At 35.1% G+C, this 17,771-nt stretch overlaps 1 protein-coding gene across 2 annotated transcripts in view; it reads right to left on the bottom strand.

Annotated features, from left to right (window-relative positions):
• Nucleotides 1-17,771, bottom strand: part of LOC109109415 (neprilysin) — a 47,782-nt gene that overhangs the window by 15,226 nt on the left and 14,785 nt on the right. For both annotated transcript variants that reach the window (XM_042775043.1, XM_042775044.1), the window contains exons 3-11: nt 17,462-17,497; nt 16,077-16,238; nt 5,581-5,661; nt 5,235-5,330; nt 5,019-5,137; nt 4,668-4,733; nt 3,654-3,788; nt 1,095-1,196; nt 802-938 (exon numbers count right to left, since the gene is read on the bottom strand). In XM_042775043.1, the coding sequence (XP_042630977.1) occupies nt 802-938; nt 1,095-1,196; nt 3,654-3,788; nt 4,668-4,733; nt 5,019-5,137; nt 5,235-5,330; nt 5,581-5,661; nt 16,077-16,238; nt 17,462-17,497 (934 nt within the window). The remainder of the gene's footprint in view (nt 1-801; nt 939-1,094; nt 1,197-3,653; nt 3,789-4,667; nt 4,734-5,018; nt 5,138-5,234; nt 5,331-5,580; nt 5,662-16,076; nt 16,239-17,461; nt 17,498-17,771) is intronic.

The following is a 17,771-nucleotide window of genomic DNA, read 5'->3' as shown; positions in this document are numbered from 1 at the left end:
CCCATTACTCATTAAGAGAATAGGGACAGCCCGTTTAGACCATGTGCCCGGGTGAGCTGACCATTTTCCCGTCGTTAAATTAGCAAAAGTTGATTCAGACACGCCCTGAGTGCACCTGCCCTGTGCACTTTAGACCATGCGCTTACTGCAGATCGTTAAAATAGGGCCCGAAATATGCTTTATTTTATTCTTCTAAAAAAGAGAGTTTTTTGCTATTGCAGCAATTAGAGATCAATCCGTGCTAGATATAGGTCCGGGTCGCTAAAGACCTAAGTAATAATGACTGGCAAAACATTCATGCATTTAAGGGTTAAATTGTGACAAATGAGCTAAATCAAATTGTGTGAAACGACTGCAGCAATTAGCAAACAACTTCATGATGGACAAATACAAGTCCCGGTCTATATTCTTTCTAGTTCAAGAAGTCGTGTCACTCAGAAACATCAAAATAGGGTAGAAAAGACACAAATGTAAAAAAATACAAAATAAAATAAAATAATAATAATAATAATAATAATAATAATAATAATAATAATAATAATAATTTCATGCTGAGAAAATGTTTCAGATTTTTTTTTTTTTTTTAGTTAAGGGCATTTCATTCTGGGATACAGCATCTCACACAGTGTATTCTACACATTTTGAAAAGTTAGTAGGCCATATGTTCCATGTATGCAGAAAATGCGAACACCATATGTATATTGTACACTAGAAAAATAATATGACAAGTATAGTAGTGTTGAATAGCAACATTAATAACACATTCTAAAGCATTAAACAGAAGATTGCATGTGAAACTACCTCTTTGTGTACTTGGCAAGGACAGGGTTGAGCCTCTTAAAATAGTTTGGGGCATACACGATAACCTCCTCACTGTCTGTAATGGGAAAGCCAACTGTGTCCATGATTTTATTAGTGAAGAGTGTCCAGTTGAACACCTGAATAGGAACATTGCAGAACAAAATGAAAATCCATCATTTCATTTCAAATAATAATATTGTTCAATAAAGATCAGTGTATAGGCTACATATTAGGTAACATGTTAGGAATTGAAGTGTATTATAAAGCATTGAGAGGTTATGCGGGGGGGTTACCCTGGAATCAAACTCCAGAGTGAAGTTGTTGTTCAGGGTCTCCAGAGGCATCTTGTTGTAAAGTAGAACCGGGTTGTTTCTGTCCTCTGGTGTGTCTGTCGCCTGTTAAGACAAGGAGAGCATGAAATTGCAAAAAGGGTGACAGTGTTTCATAGGATGTGAGAAGGAGATTTTACAGCTTTTTGTCCAGTTATTTCAGTCCCTTCACTTTATACGCACAGCAGCCCAATACCCTAATACTGTAAGTATTCTTTTTGACATGTTTGAAATGCTATTGCATCTAGAGAATCTAGAACATTACCCTGCTGTGCACAGTCCTCTAAACCAAACCCAAATTGCACAAATGCAGATTTTTTACTGAGTATGAGAATTTAACTGTATTATTAGTGTGTCAAGAGGAAGGTCTCAAAATCAGTGTGGGTCTGACTCGAGCTCCAACACAAATTACTAGGCCTGTAATCCATACTGTGTAAACTAAACAGGAATGACCTCACTATCATAAAAAAAAAAACAGCAGGAACATTGGGGAAAACATAGCAGAGATATTTAGCAAAGTTGAGCAGTACAACCACTCTAGCAAATAGTTTCAGTGAAGAAACTCACCAAAGAAACAAAATGTGTTTTCTTCACCAAGAAAGTGGCAAGATGAAAACCACTATTTTCTGTTTCAAAATGCAATAAATCCAATGAATCAATATGAAAGTTATTTGATGAAAATACACAACATAGTAAGTTTATCCACATATGACAGCCTCTGAACTTGGTCAATAATAATCTTACAGTATATACAGGCACTGGACTAAAAATGCATTCATCAGTAATTGCTTCCAAAATGAATTCATTGTGTCATCTTGTTAATGCTATAAATTAATTACAGCAATAAAATAAAATTTCATCATGAACAAGAACATGAACAACATCACATTAGACCACAGAAATTCCAAAATGACATTCCCCTTACATTCAACTTCCAAAAGTGCATTCATCTTTGCCAAAGCACAATGGAGATTTACCGGTACTATTAATCACAGAACCGGCTTTACTAATGAGATGCGCATGACAATCACAAACGATTTATCTTGCTGCCCTTGTTTGTTGATCACAAAGCACAAAGAAGATGAGGAAAACTAGGATGCCAGGTGTATTCAAAGCATTGCCATTAGTGTCTAGAGTGCGTGGAATGGTGCGCTGTAATTGGTTGAAAAGATATATTGGATTCTGCAAAAAAGGAAGACTGGCGTTTGTGGTTTGGAAAAAAAAGGGAGAAAACATGACCTTATAACTAAAAATGGACTTTTCAATACCAAAAAACTCAATTTTTTTAAAAATGAAAAAAAAAAAAAAAAAAAAAAACACGTTTTATCAAACTGTTTTGGAATAAATATCTATATATATATATATATATATATATGTGTGTGTGTGTGTGTGTGTGTGTGTGTGTGTGTGTGTGTGTGTGTGTGTGTGTGTGCCTGGAAATTTTTCGAAATTGAGATTTACACGTCATCTAAAAGCTGAACAGATAAGCTTTCCATTGAGCTTTCCATTTCCACTGACAATATTTGGCAGAGATACAACTATTTAAAAATCTGGAATCTGAAGATGCAAAAAAATCTAAATATTGAGAAAATCGTCTTTTAAGTACAAATGAAGTCCTTAGCAATGCATATTACTAATCAAAAATTATGTTTTAATATATTTACTGTAGGAAATTTACAAAATATCTTCATGGAACATGATGTTTACTTAGTATCCTAATGATTTTTTGCATAAAAGAAAAATCTATAATTTTGACCCATAAAATGTATTTTTGTCTATTGCTACAAATATACCCCAGCGACTTAAGACTTTTGTGGTTCAGGGTCACACACACACACACACACACATACATATATATATGTCTTATATATTACTTAAGAATGGTATATATATATATATATATATATATATATTAATGTGTTAATATTAAATATTAAGATAACATTAAATATAAAATAAAATGGAAATCTAAACCTAAATTACTCTAAATACTGTAGTGATTTGGTTGATGGGCTATTCAAATTGGTAATGAACAGTATTAACCACTGTATAAAATATAAAAATGTATATATATTTTAAGTGATTTTGCAAGTAAATTGGGTAACAATAAATAAGCTAACAATAAATAAGTTAACAAACTATTAATTTATAGTTAATTCATAGTTTATAAACTGTAGCTCATACATTAATAGACTACAAATATTGAGTTCTTCTTTTATTATCACTGTAAATAACACAATATTGTTTAATTAGCTTGTAGTAAAGGAACTGTTAATTGATAGTAATGAGTGAATAGTTCTCACTTTTAGATTGGGTCATGAAAAACATACCTTAATATTCAATAAAACAGAAACATTAAGTAGTTGCAACATACATTACTGAACATCATGGTGATATTCAAATGCTGCCGTTACTCAATAGGTTGAAAGGTGTTGATTGCTGCAGTGACTCAGTTCTGATAAGACACCAGTAGATTTTGTCAGAGTGGTTGTTGTTTTAATTTTAGAAGCTTTCCATGCTTACATTAGCTATTTCCTTTTCCATCATCATCACCCGGGCAACCTCTTGCCTGATATTAGTGTCATTGACCTCCAGATCCCGGTCAGTACGGATAAGCTTTGCCAAGTCAGTCATGAAGTTCTCATATGTCACACAGGCCTGAGAAAAAAAAAACACATTGAAAACACATGAGTGCTAAATTCATTACCTGTTAGCATGCATATTTTCTTCATTCATGATAGCAACCAGATCCTGGCTTTCCAGTCATTTAGAAATAATTTGTGCACTCTGTGAGAAATTATTCAAGCTTATTCCTTCTTTCCTCTCATCCTCTGTTTTCCTGCAAAAAACGTTACATAATCATCACTGATCATCTTCAAACTGGAAATAAAAGACAAGATCTTGTCCCAAGTGTTTCCATTAATGATTGTTTTTATTCTGGATGTAAAAAATAGGACTTGAAATATCATAAGTTTTTGATTATGTTTAGTTTGTGTCCATTTATTCTGAATTTTTCAGTCCAAGAGTGACGGTTAAAAAGAAATTATATGCAAATTGATTAGCTTATTTTAATTGAGTAGGCTGTTGGATATTTTAGGAAATGGACTGGGCTTATCTTTAATTTCTAACTTGTGAGGTAAATCCAAGGTGAAACCAGAGGCAAAACTCAATACCATGTTCTGAGACTGATGCCGCAATCATTTCAATCTATGCAGGAAGAACTACAGATATGAAAAAAGGCCATGGGTTGTTTTATCTGTATTGTTTTATCTAAATTTTGTAAATTTCATTTAAAAAGGGGGCTTTTTGTTGGATTAATAAAGTGAGAAAAAAATGTTGAAGAGAGAGACAGACATCTAGTGATCCTACTTGTCCACTGGTTAGACCAGCCTGAACTGGCATGAAAATTAATTCTGGTCTAAGCTGGTCTTTTTATCAGGGAGGAGAGAGGTGAATGGGAAAAAGAGAGAGGGAGATAGAAGCACAAGGATAAGTTTGACAAAATCCACCTGTTTTTGTTTAGCAGGCTATTCTTACCTCCTCGTATGGCCCCGTGCACACATAGTAGTCTCTTGAGGAGAGGCCAAGAACTGGCTGATCAAACTGGCACAGAGAATAAAACCAATAGACAATCAGCCTTTCATTCTTAATAGAAAAAACACAATGCATGCACATGTAGTGCCACCCCAATAAAACTGTACCAGTTACTCCAATTAAAAACATAACAGAACAATAAATAAGGATGTTTGTTTAAAGCAATTATGCGATTTTAAGTCTTTGGTTTGAAAGACCCCCTTTTTTTGGAGAAGTGTTTTAAACTAAAGTGAAAATGCATTTGTGTTTGTATGCAAAAGAGAAAAGAGGTAGTCTGTTGTAGCGCACACCTACATGAATGATGTGCGCATTGGAGTCTCTGTCATCTGTACCAATAAAAAAGCTAATTAGGACTTGCTTTCCATATTTCTCATTCAGTTTGGCTATGACATCTTCCGCTCTCCAATTCATTCCTGTAGAGGAGATTAGAGAGGAGAAATTGAGACATACAACGTACCTATGAGGTAACTGGATTCATGCATAAAAACCTACTGAGAAATCTTCTCCTACCGTAATTGGTGTCCCAATCATCTGTTGCTATAGGCCACTCAAAGACATCTGGCAGCATTGTAAGCAGAGGCGTCCCATCTCTGCGTTCAATGAGGCCTGTCAGGAAAATATTAAAGTAATGCAGGGTTATTTAAGCAGCCAGTGAATACTGAAGTTGTTGAAATTGAATTTGTTTGTTGAGAATCTCTGCATGCTTGGCAGCTCATTTGAAGAACAGCACAATGATTTGATAAAGACAGCTTCGACGGACAGAGTTGTGACAGCATCTTACTGACAGTTTATGAAGATATAGTATTAAACCTGAACTATATTGCCAGAAGTCTCCAATCAATTGATTTATACTCACTCTCATTAGTGCAAGACCTGTAGAGGACTTTGGCTTTGGTCAGTGAGCTACTGCTTCCACTCTTTTCTCTCTCCAGCACTCCTATAGTAAAAGAATATAAAGTATCATTGCATTTGTTGGACAGTATAACAAACTGTCTTGGAGATAGATTTTTAAAATGACAGTTTTGCTTTACCATCATAGAAAGTGATTTAAAAATTGTCTCAAATGAAAACTTCATGCATCATGCTTTTGTGTCTACTCTGCTTCTGTCTTCCTCTCCTTCAGTAAGTAGCCCACTGTTGTTTTAAATCTCTCATATCCTGTTTGCAATACTTGTGTTCAGATTTTGTTTTAATTAGTGCTTGGTCCCAAGTGTTTCCTGTGAAAGGGCACAGATCATGTGTGAGTGATTGGATTAGAGACCGCCTGGTGGCCATGTGGCACAAACCCCTACAGCTTCAAAACTCTGTCAGTTCATCTCAGTCACTCTTTTTCTCCATCCATCTGACATGATTGGATTGATGATTAGATTGGATTAGAAAAAAAGATTACTTGCTTTTTTCGCTTAAATTATATGTAGAGCTAATTTACAGACAAAATACTTGTTTCAAAAAGTCTGGTAACACTTTATATTATGGGTCCAGTATTATGCATTAGTTAAGCATGAATGCACTAGTAATTAATGAATAACTTAACATATAGTAAGGGCATTTTAGCCATTAAAGGATCCACATTCATGCCATCAATAAGCAAAATTAAGCTAATAATTAATGATTAACTGAATATACTCTAAACATCTTTTAGCCATTATTTACAACTTTGCAAACCATATATTTTCATGTAGTAATGCACATGGGTATATTTAAGTTATTCACCATCTGTTAAGTTTACTGAACAATATGAAGCTATAACTATGTTTGATTAGGGTTGGTTTTACAGTTATAAATTGCTAAAATTGTCTAAATTGTGACAATTTGACCCCCTGTTCTAAAGTGAAAGTTATATCCACATTAATTATGGCACTTATTGAGTGATATTCAAGTTTATTGACTAGAATAAGTCAATAAATATTTCTAAAGTGAAAGTTATATCCACATTAATTATAGCACTTATTGAGTGGTCTCATTGTTATATAATAGGTAACTTTTACAGACACAATACTTTTTTATTCATTTGGATAGATGCTGAAACATACAATATGGATGTGTTGGCAGTATTTAAACAAACGTTATTATGTTTTTACATCTAAAAAAAATAATTATATTCTTTTATTTCTTTTATATCATAAAATATCTATATAATTTTCTTTTCACCACTTTATAGATAAATGTTATATCCCCAAAAACCTAAACATAACCATTATATAGAGAGTATAAAAAGGAGTTTTTAATACACAATGGACAGAAATGTGTAGGAAAATGAAAATTTTAGTAAAAATATAGCATAAAGAAGATATTTTGAGCTGCTAATTACACTCAAGTGTAATCACAATAATTTAATTATTACAAAAATGTCAAAAGCGGTACCAAAAGCAGTCAAATAACGATGTGTTGCAGTAGTAGTCTTCTTTGGGGATTTTTGACTTTATTTACTTTACTAGTGCACATTGCTAGTCTTGATGTGAACAATTAAACCATGCAAGTTAATCCGCTGAAAAAAAATTGTTTGTCTTGTTAATCTTTAATCAAAATCTGAATATTTACTTCCGTTCTGGAATGGCATTCATTCACTGATTATGTCAGTTTGACTGCTTGGGCAGAATATCCTTAAACACACCCCTCCAACCGTTAGGTTGCTATGAGTGAGAAATGAGAGGAGGAGCACAAAAATAAAAACAAAGCAAAGTTTCAGGAGTGACATATATCCCTTCTATAAATGTGAGATTTGCTTTTGAAATTGCTTGTTTGTGATCAGAGTTAATTGCTTAGCCTACAGTATATCCACTGCCTCGATGACAGGAAAGTATTTCAATTTAGTTGAAAAATCACTCCTCTTCATAACATTAGGATCACGTCCAACATATGTTGTGTTTTTCTGTTTATACCTTTCTCTTGTAACAGTGTCTAAATCATACAGATTTTCCTCCATCTCATCCATTCTGCTTTTCACTTCCTGCCCTCCATCTGAATTTTGCACGTCATCAGAATCATGTGTTTGCAAACAAGCTATTCAAACCAGCAGTAACCCCCAAAGCACCACTTGTCACAATTTTTTGACAAAGCAGGTGAGAGCTGAGTGTTTTTAATATCGCTGCCATAAAATGTGTAGTATCAAGCTTTTTGAATTTTTTTTAATTCATAATGAGTGCAGGATTTCATGTTTACATTCGCTGCTGAGAATGGAGATGAAGATCACTGAATAAAGGTTTGAATTTGGATCTGTTCATCAATTGTATGGATTCTAAAGATACGGATTAGAGTGAATGAATTACATTAATGTATTTTGTGAATTTATATTGTGTTTTGGTGTATTTTCTGGTTCTATTGTCAGTCACAGCATAGAACTATACTGCGAAAACACAGTTCTACAAATGTTACTCATTTTAAAGTTTTATAGCGTAATCTTGTTTAAGACGTACGTAATCCTTCAAAACGAGCATTCTCATTAGATCACGTTGCAGAATAACTGCCAAATAAACCAATAGTGTAAATGAGAACCTATATGAGAACAGGGTGTCAAATTGTCTTTATTAGTACTGTATTAGTGGCACTTTAGCCATAATTATTGGCTTAATCTGGTCAAGAAACTTAAATATCACCCAATAAGTGCCGTAATTAATGTGGATATAACCTTCACTTAAGAACAAGGGGTCAAATTGTCTTTATTAGTAATGTATTAGTGGTGGATATATTTATCTATAATTATTGGCTTACTCAAGTCAGTAAACTTGAATATCACTCAATGTAAATATCACTGAATGTTGATCCTTCAAATTTTTAATAAATTGTAAATAATGGCTAATATGCCCTTACTTTATGTTAAGTTAATCATTAATAGTGTTTTCATGCTTAATTCATGCATAATTGTAGACAAGTTAATCATTAATTACTAGTGTATTTATAACTAACTAATGCATAATTCTGGACCCTTAAAATAAATAGTTACCAAAAGTCTTGAAACACTTTTATAATTGATCACCCTATAGAGATATTGTGTCTATTGTGCCCACCGATAATGCTGTTTATGTGTATGTGCCGTCTACTGTACTTTGTGTTAGCAACTGTTTCAATTATAGGAATAGTTCACTCAAAAAAATGCCATTATTTACTCACTTTCATATTCTAAAAACAGGTTTAACATTCTTTCTTCTGTGGAATACAAAAGCAGATATTTTGAAAAAATGTCTCTGTGAATGTATCCTTCAAAATGTCTTCTTGTGTTCCACTGATGAGTAACTATCCCTTTAGAGTCAACTCAGGTAACTGCACTAACACACCCCAAAATTGTGTAAAATATAAATGCCCTATCTTGTGGATTTTTTTTTAGTTTAAATTGTTAATGTGGAAGTACCACAAGTATTTAGTACATTTTCCAGACTACCTACTAAATACACCACAGATTTAGCCTTAGGAAATAAGAGGATTGATCATTAGTTAGCCCACAAGTTTAAAGCTTTAATTTAAACAGTACTTTAACCAGCCATAAAATGTTTTTATTCTTTGTTTTTGTAAGCCATAATTTGTGGAACACAAAATATTAACAAAAATAAAAATCCTAAAACAGCACTGAATGTTCAAAAACTCCCTTGAAATGTAAATAAATTTAAACAGATGTATCTATATAAAAGCAAAACTACTGTTTTTTATCTTAATGGAATGACCACAAAAGCTTGTATACAGCTCCAATGAAAGTTACTTTTTGATATTGAGATCAGCAGTAGCCTTATCTGACCCACATTTCCCGACAAAGCCCACTCTGTCCCGGCAGGAAACAGCCCTTCCCTCGAGCATCTCTGCATGTATATGCATGAGTATTCTGCTGGCCCTATTCAGAAAGCTTCTCGTATTTATAACCCATTTTCTGTCAGCTTGATCTGGATTATGCCTCTCGCAGCCTATCTCAGAGGGCTAAGTCTGCAAGAGACATGTTAACGTTTAGACATTAAGATCCATAATGTAGTGTATTTATCTTCCATTTTCTGTCATGGCAAAATATCCCTGCTTACAGAAATGAATTCATGCAAAATGCACTGCCTGCAGAAAAAGAAGAAAAAAAACGAATGACATAAACGCCTCTGTTTGCCTCTTTTCGTGCATGTTTCTTATTTATCTTTTCATTTCCTCTTCCTTTATCTCCCAATTAGCCTGTTTAAAAAAAATAAAAAAATAAAACTGTCTGTGATCTCTCTCACTCTTTGTATTTCCTCCCTGCTTTTCTCTTGTTGTAAGCTTTTATACTCTCTATAAGTCTTTTTGATTACACTGTAACTCTAGCTATTTCCAGCGGTTCTGCTGACTCACATACTTAAGTTTATATAGTGTTTTACAACTCCTCACACCTGAGCAAAGCACATGCTTCACAACCAGGAACAGAAAATACCCCCTGGCCAGATAAGTGATTTGAACAGCATCCAGGGTAAATAGTCACATTTACTGTAATAAGGTACTGAATTTAATGCCACAAGTATGTGAAGCATGGTGCTCAAGATAGAAGACAGAGGCTATTAATGCCAAAAACTGCTTAGATAAACCGCTAATAGGTTGTATAGAATAAAATAGAGTAGAATTTAATTCAAAATACTTTTTGTGTACAGTATGTTCCTAGTGGCAGGTTTAATATAGGCTTGCTTTTCAGTGCCAAGTATGAGGATCAATAAATAATAGTCATATTAAAGTCTGCAGCAAGAGTGAAATGGAACATGTTTCTCTGTGGGCCCATCAGATTGAACTGTTGTGAAGGGTCAGTGCTTTCATTATTGAGACGTCAGACTCTGTACTGGAAAAGGTGCAATGTAAGCATTATAAAAGGTTTTCAATTCAGATTTGTAGAGGCGTTTATGTCATGAACTTTGGCTAATTATACAATGTGACAACATATTTACACCTGGTGAAGACTCATTTGACAATGAACTACTAAAAAAACATTATGGCTGAACGCTAATGTTAATATTAGGGTGGAATGTATCTCGTAGTTACTATGGTCCCATGTATAATTATGCATGCGTTTTCATAAGCATTTACTCCACAAATTAAACCCATCTCTCAAAGTCCCAACAGCTGAAATACAAAAGTAAGGTTGGGAAACCGAAGCATAGGCCCTGAACACTAATTTATTCAACGCTGCATTTGCATAAAAGTCCAATCAAATCTCTAAATAGATTCTTATTTTCCAATCAGCATTTCCTTTCATCCCTTAAAAGCTAAGCACACTGAAAAATGCTAATGAGGGGATTTAAATTTCTCTGGGGAAGTCACAATCCTCACTACTCCTTGATGATTATTTGTATTTCACCCTCAGTTTTTGTTCATTGATTAGCAATGATTTTCAATTAATTAAAGGTTAAATAAGGTGAGAAAATTCTTAGAAATTATCATCAAGGCGATAATAAATGAAAACTAAACCTTGTTGATTTTTACTGTAAATCAAGAGCTCATTACCACTCTGAAATAAAAGCTCATAAAGGAAAGGCTGATTGTAACAAATTATTCATTTTTTAAAGGTGGCACAGAGAAAGGGGCTGAAAAAAAGACGCCGACCGAGCTATGTTTTTACAAGAACTAGTATCAAGGTTAAGTTATAGCTCTGGTAGCATTTGACCCCATAATCTTGAGCTCCCTTCAGATACAATAACATTAAACTCCACAACACATCCACAAGCCTCTGTCTGTGCACAGGCCCCTACAGCTCTTAACCTCTCCAACCAAACCTTCATTTATCAGGTCAAGCCTTTCTTCCTCCACCACCTGGAGCATGATCATTAGCACACATGCTTCCTCATCTACGCCCCCTCTAAAACATCTCTTGACCTCAAGGGATCAAGCCACTCCAAAATATCCCTGTAAATCAGTGCCCATGCTGGGGTTAATAAGCTCCTCGTTCCTGGTCAGACAGCTGAGGTCTAATGGCTCCAAGAGCTGAGGGTCCTCAAATTGAGGCCTCCGATCACCCCAAAGCCATTCCACACTGTTTGCTTCGCGGAGGAGAGGAATAAAGACATATTCACCCCAAAAAGATGTGATGTGTTGAGGATTTGAGATTGGCTTTCCCAGAAAAAAAGAAGAAGCACTTTATTCAGCAGAGTGTAATAAACATGAGTAATTATTTTTATTTATATAATTGTCCTAGGTTGCCTAACGTGTGGTAGATCACCCCAAAGCCATTCCCACATCATCAGTCCACATCCTGTACAACCCCGCAGTATATCATCAATTCTCTCTCCGTCAGTATTTATAGATTAAATTGTATTTGACTTAAGCCGGTTTCAATTTTGTGTTTTGAGGTACTGTGTTGAGAGGTTTTAGTTTCAATGTTTTGAGTTTCAATGTGAGTGTCTCTGGAATTGTATTAGTTAACTTAAGATAGAACTAAACTGTAGATTGAATGGATTCTACATGGTTTTAGTTACTGCTTTAGTGGCCAAGAGGCTCTAACTAAACTAATATATGAAATATAGTGTAATTTAATTTAATACATTAAAGTGGCCCTATTATGGATTTTTGAAAATTACCTTTCATGCAATGTGTATGTGAATGTAAACAGTCTGCAAAGTTGTAAAGCTGAAAGTGCATCATAAATAAAGTTATTGTCTCTCAAAGAAAGTGAGATCAAGCTTATGGAGCTGTTACATTAAAGTGGCCCTATTGTTGTGTTGTGTTGTGTTGTGATGAGTGTGTGTGTTGTGTTGTGTTGTGTTGTGTGTTGTGTTGTGTTGTGTTTACACTTGTGTTTAACTCATATTATACCTCTGCTTATCAGCTGTCAGCCACTATTGTCCAGAAATGTGTTGATTAAGACAGAATGTCTGTCGTTCTTATTACTTGAAGTCATGATAAAGGATGGAGCAATACGTTGATTAACAAACTGCAGTCATTTATCAGTAGCCTACGCCATGTCTGTGTTCCTTCCGCTAACGCATATACCATTATTGTTTAGGTCTTTACACAAAGCTGTGGATCCGGTTCGCTAACATAAGTGTAAAACAAATTTTTCCCCTCTGATTCTTTATTTTTAGAACAGAGTGGAGCACTATCATTATTATAATAGAATGTATTATTGATAAGCCGTATTCCAGGTGATGGGCGCTTTGTTTCCGACATGCGCTGAACGCAGTAGACGCAGGGACATCTGGGGCTTTGTATTTTTTTAACATTAAAAGTGTCATGAACTGCATTTTTTTATTATTTTATAATGTTCTCTAAAGTTCACTTATAATGTTAGTGTGATTTTACATAAAAAAGAAAACATCATAATTTAGAAGTAATAGGCTATTTTCTATCCTGTTTTTGAACGGTCTGTTTTTATAGGCAGAGCACATTCAAGACTTGCAAGTAAATGCCCACTGCTATGATTGGCTAACAGTTTTGCTTATTAAAATAACAGATGAAAGCTGCTGTGACCTACAACATGGGTCATTTGAGTTAAAAATGTATAATTACTCAGTATATATCAAACGGTCTGGAACAGACAATGCAATAGTGGTAAAAACATGTTTACTCACACAAGTGTGTTGTGACATTACTGTTGGATCCAATCTACTGAGACTCAGCGCTGCCATCATCGTTTACTTTCAGTCTCTCTGAAAAGTCTGCATCATACCGTCAAACATTATTTCACTGACGTGATCTGGAGCTGGATCAGGATTTTACCCCGTGTTTACACCAGAGACAAGTGGCGCAACGTGACTTTAGACAACAGAACCCATCATGATCCATCGATTCTGTCTACACTGGATACAGCACGGATTGACACAACAAATCTCTGACAGTAAACTGATGTCCCACTCTGTTTCTGACATATAAGCATTCTCACTGCTTCTGACCTGCAAGAGAAACTGAATCGCGACATGACGCAACAGGGAGCACTGCTGCGTCATGTCACGAATCGATTTCTCTATCAGGTCAGAAGCAGCGTGAATGCTAACTGTATATCTGATGTAGATATGTTAAGATAACAAGGAAGGCAATTCAAAGACTGTTTTTCAAAATTCACACTACACTGTGTCTTGTAATCTGGTAATGTCATCTTTATGGTTCTGCTGATGGAGTTATCCTGTGTTTGTGTCTCTCTATTCTAGTATTTCCACATGTATCAGAGGCGGTGCTTAGCTACACTATTACATCATAATGCGGCACAATCCAAAAGGAGTCGTTTTCTGGGCTTGGTTTCAATAAAAGCTGTTTTTAAACTAACAAGAAAGTTTTGAGTTATAAAACTTACAGGATGTTTTTATAGTACATTGACCTGTTATATGTCAAAAGATTAAGGGAAATTTGATTTCTCAGTTCATGACCCCTTTAAAGTACGCATTTGTTTGCTAACATCAAACTTTATGGAAATCAGTAGTTGAGTCCAAATGCACTTCACATGAAGAGTATTATTTCTATGATGCACAAATTGTTGCTGCACATGCAAAGTATTCTAAATGATGTTTTATTAACAAAGTTCGGGAGGATCACGTTCAGATAATTAGTCTAATTAACATCCCTCCACCACCCCTTCTCCACACTTACAACTATTACTGTCCTAACCTGTGTGTGGGGGGGGGGGTTACTCTAGGTTTGGGCTGAAATTCCGAGCTCTGAGCCCTCCCCTCGGACAGAACGCCAAATATGCATAACCTTTCCTCTATTTATTATATGTGACCCTGGACCACAAAACCAGTCTTAAGGGTCAATTTTTCAAAATTGTGTATACATCATCTGAAAGCTGAATAAATAAGCTTTTAATTGATGTATGGTTTGTTAGGATTGGATGATATTTGTTCGAGAAACAACTATTTGAAAATCTGAAAGCTGAGGGTGCCAAAAAATCAAAATATTAAGAAAATCGCCTTTAAAGTTGTCCAAATGAAGTTCTTAGCAATGCATATTACTAATCAAAAATTAAGTTTGAATATATTTACAATAGGAAATTTACAAAATATCTTTATGGAACATGATCTTTAGTTAATATCCTAATGATTTTTGACATAAAAGAAAAATCAATAATTTTGACCCATACAATGTATTTTTGGCTATTGCTACAAATATACCCCAGTGACTTAAGACTGATTTTGTGGTCCAGGGTCACATACGTAAGTGTGAACTCGTGAAATAGGTTAGGCTGGGCTGCTACCTTAGTAGACAACTGCCTATGTACAGTAGGTTAGGGTGACTGGAGGGGGGCAGGGAGCTAGGGTGTGGTTGGTTTGAGGTTAAAGTAGTGCCCAAACTAGCGCCCAAAGTAGTGCAGTGACCATAACTCAAATATCAAAACTCAAAATGTCATTTCCATACCTTAAATACATATTTTACAGTAACTGTTATGCATATTGACCATAAACACAATTAAAAAGCTTCCTACCAGTGGCCCTCCTTTACAAAACTTAACAACACAGTTTTATCATAGGTGGAATGCAATACAAGCATTCAATACAAGTCAAATGTAATTTATCCAACATTTCAATCCTTTAACTCACAGGGGGAAATCAACCCATGACAACCCTACATCCCAAACGGGACACTGTGATTTTGACAAGTGAGACATGTTCCTGGATCAACATCTTTTGTTGATTCTGGATCGACATTACTGTCAAAAAAAAAAACCTAACCCAATCCCTACCCCTATACCTAACCCTACCCATAATTTATTCCTAAAATCATAGGGATATGATGAGAAACAAGGGTTTAGAAGCATCGAACCCTGATTGTAAGCCTTAAACTGACATTTTTAGAAAACTTATCCCTGATTCTGATTGGTTAATTGGATGGTTGTTCCGGGATCAACAAAGATGTTAGGAACATGTTGTACTTAGTGAAATCATGGTCACCATCCAACACAAGCTGCAGGAGTCAGTTTTCACTGATCACGGGTTGAGAGGAGAGATGGCTGACCTGACAAGATCATGCTGGAGGATTTGCTGCTCACCAGATCCTGAGCTCATTGACAAATATATGATCTTCCTTTACACAAACTGCATGTGATCACGAAATCAGTCACAAGTGACACAAGCAGCTTGCTAACAACAAAGCCACATTACAAAATTGTGTCATGAACTTTCGGCCATGAGACATGGCCTGACAGCTAGTCTGCATACTCTAACTAGTTGTATGGTGTCTGCATACTCTAAATAGTTGTATTGGTGTCATTTGTTTACAGATTACCCCAATTTGATTCTAGCTTGGATCATTTGTTGAACCCACACCCTTCTCCCTATAATTTCCAGTAATTTCTTCTCTATTCTATAATAGTGAAGGCAAAAATATGCCTTTTTTTCTTTTAATTGGTCTTATTGGCTTTGGATTAAATGGATAAATTTTTTTCAGTTGATGATAACTAGCCCTACAGCCCATAGTAGTAAGGTTGTGTCATTCTACCTTTAAGTACCACCTCTAGTTCATCTCTGAGAATGTCAAAGGTACTGTAACGGGAACTGGTCTCAGGTATGATGTTCTTCTTTAGCCAACCACCACAGGCATACTGGTAGAAGTTGTCACAGGGGTTGACCGTGGGGTCCATGTTCTCAATGAGGCGAGATGCTACAATGCCAGATAATATTTTTATGTATGAACTGTAAAAACTGTAATATAAAAAGTCTTTAATATATGTGAAAGAAAGGCTATCAGTTGACTCTTAAGGCCTTTTTACACGGAGCACGAAAAACCGAAACGAATATCGAATGCGATGATGAACTCGAAGAAAATAACAGATTTCTTTAGATGCTGCCACATAGTGTACATTCGCACACTGAAAATGTTTTTTTTTTTTTTTTTTTTCGAACCAGTACAATGAATCTTTTAAATTTCGCAAAGTGAAAACATGGGCCGGCCAATAAGATTTAATCTAGGATCACATGACCGGAGCAGCTGCTATTGCACAAAAAGACGAGAGTGGTGCCGTTGTTTCGAAAACTAGTGTAAACAAACACAGAAGAAGAGTATCCCGGATAAGAGAAGAGAGTGGATGCTGAGTTCTTGTAATCGTTGGTATTTCAGAACAGATTTATTCTCACATGTTCTTTATAAAGAATAAAATTTCTATTAATTGTCCACTGAACCATTGTGATCTTTAGAGCACCATCTGTTTTCTTCCACGAGCGCGAATGTTATGAGTCAGAGCGCATTCACTCTTTTTCTACACATGAAATATGAAAACAAATAGACATATGATTATGACAGTATATTTTCTGTATGTGTTTTGTATGCAGCTCATGGTATTTTTATAGCAATAAAGGATGTTTATGACACATATTAGCAGTGTAGTGTTATTAAACATACAAAGAGTGCATGTGTCTACTTATTAATCAAAATCAACTACAGATCACAGTTGGAAGTTATTACAAGCACTCGATGATGGTTTAAAGTGGGTAAGCAAATACATTAATAATTACATACATTTTCAAGTGTAGCTTGATGCTAATTGTACTTCTAATTATATTTTAGGATGTAGCCTATTCTTGTAAGCATTATAGATAGTTTGTTTCTGGTGTAGAATCTTGTTTATCTTAATTTAATGCTGCATATTGAGCAGCAGCTGATGTTAAATCCATTTACGAGATACATATCTGAGGAAAAATGCATTGTTGGTCGGCACCACATAGCGTGCAGGTGTGAATTAGCAGAAGGCGAACAATCGTTTCGCGTTCGTTGTGAAAGCACCGTTCATAGCGATTCGCCTCACTTTTTCGCATTGCGCACAGTGTGGAAAGGCCTTTAGACATTACATGTTTAATTATTTGCTATATGTTGTAAAAAATATTTACCTGACTGTGTGCAGTCAGCTGTTATGCAGACTCCATCTACAAAGGAAAAAAAAGCACAAGGTATCAGAGGTCAGTAGCAAATTAACACTATTAATAATTTATTAAATAATAAATCAAACATCTATTTGAAGATTCTGTCTTTGTGGTGGGTTCAGTTACATCTCCACAGAAAATTCTCTCTGTACATTTTATATCTGTCTATAGATATACAGTATTATTTATGAGAATCTTTCACTGAAGTAAGATTCAACAGGCATCACCTATCTGACCTTAGTCCCTACCGCCCTGCCCTCCTATCCAGACCCCCGTG

This window comes from Cyprinus carpio, chromosome A18 (assembly GCF_018340385.1).
Source record: "Cyprinus carpio isolate SPL01 chromosome A18, ASM1834038v1, whole genome shotgun sequence".
NCBI classification, from domain to species: Eukaryota; Metazoa; Chordata; class Actinopteri; order Cypriniformes; family Cyprinidae; genus Cyprinus; species Cyprinus carpio.
This window is presented reverse-complemented; position numbering and strand designations above follow the sequence as displayed.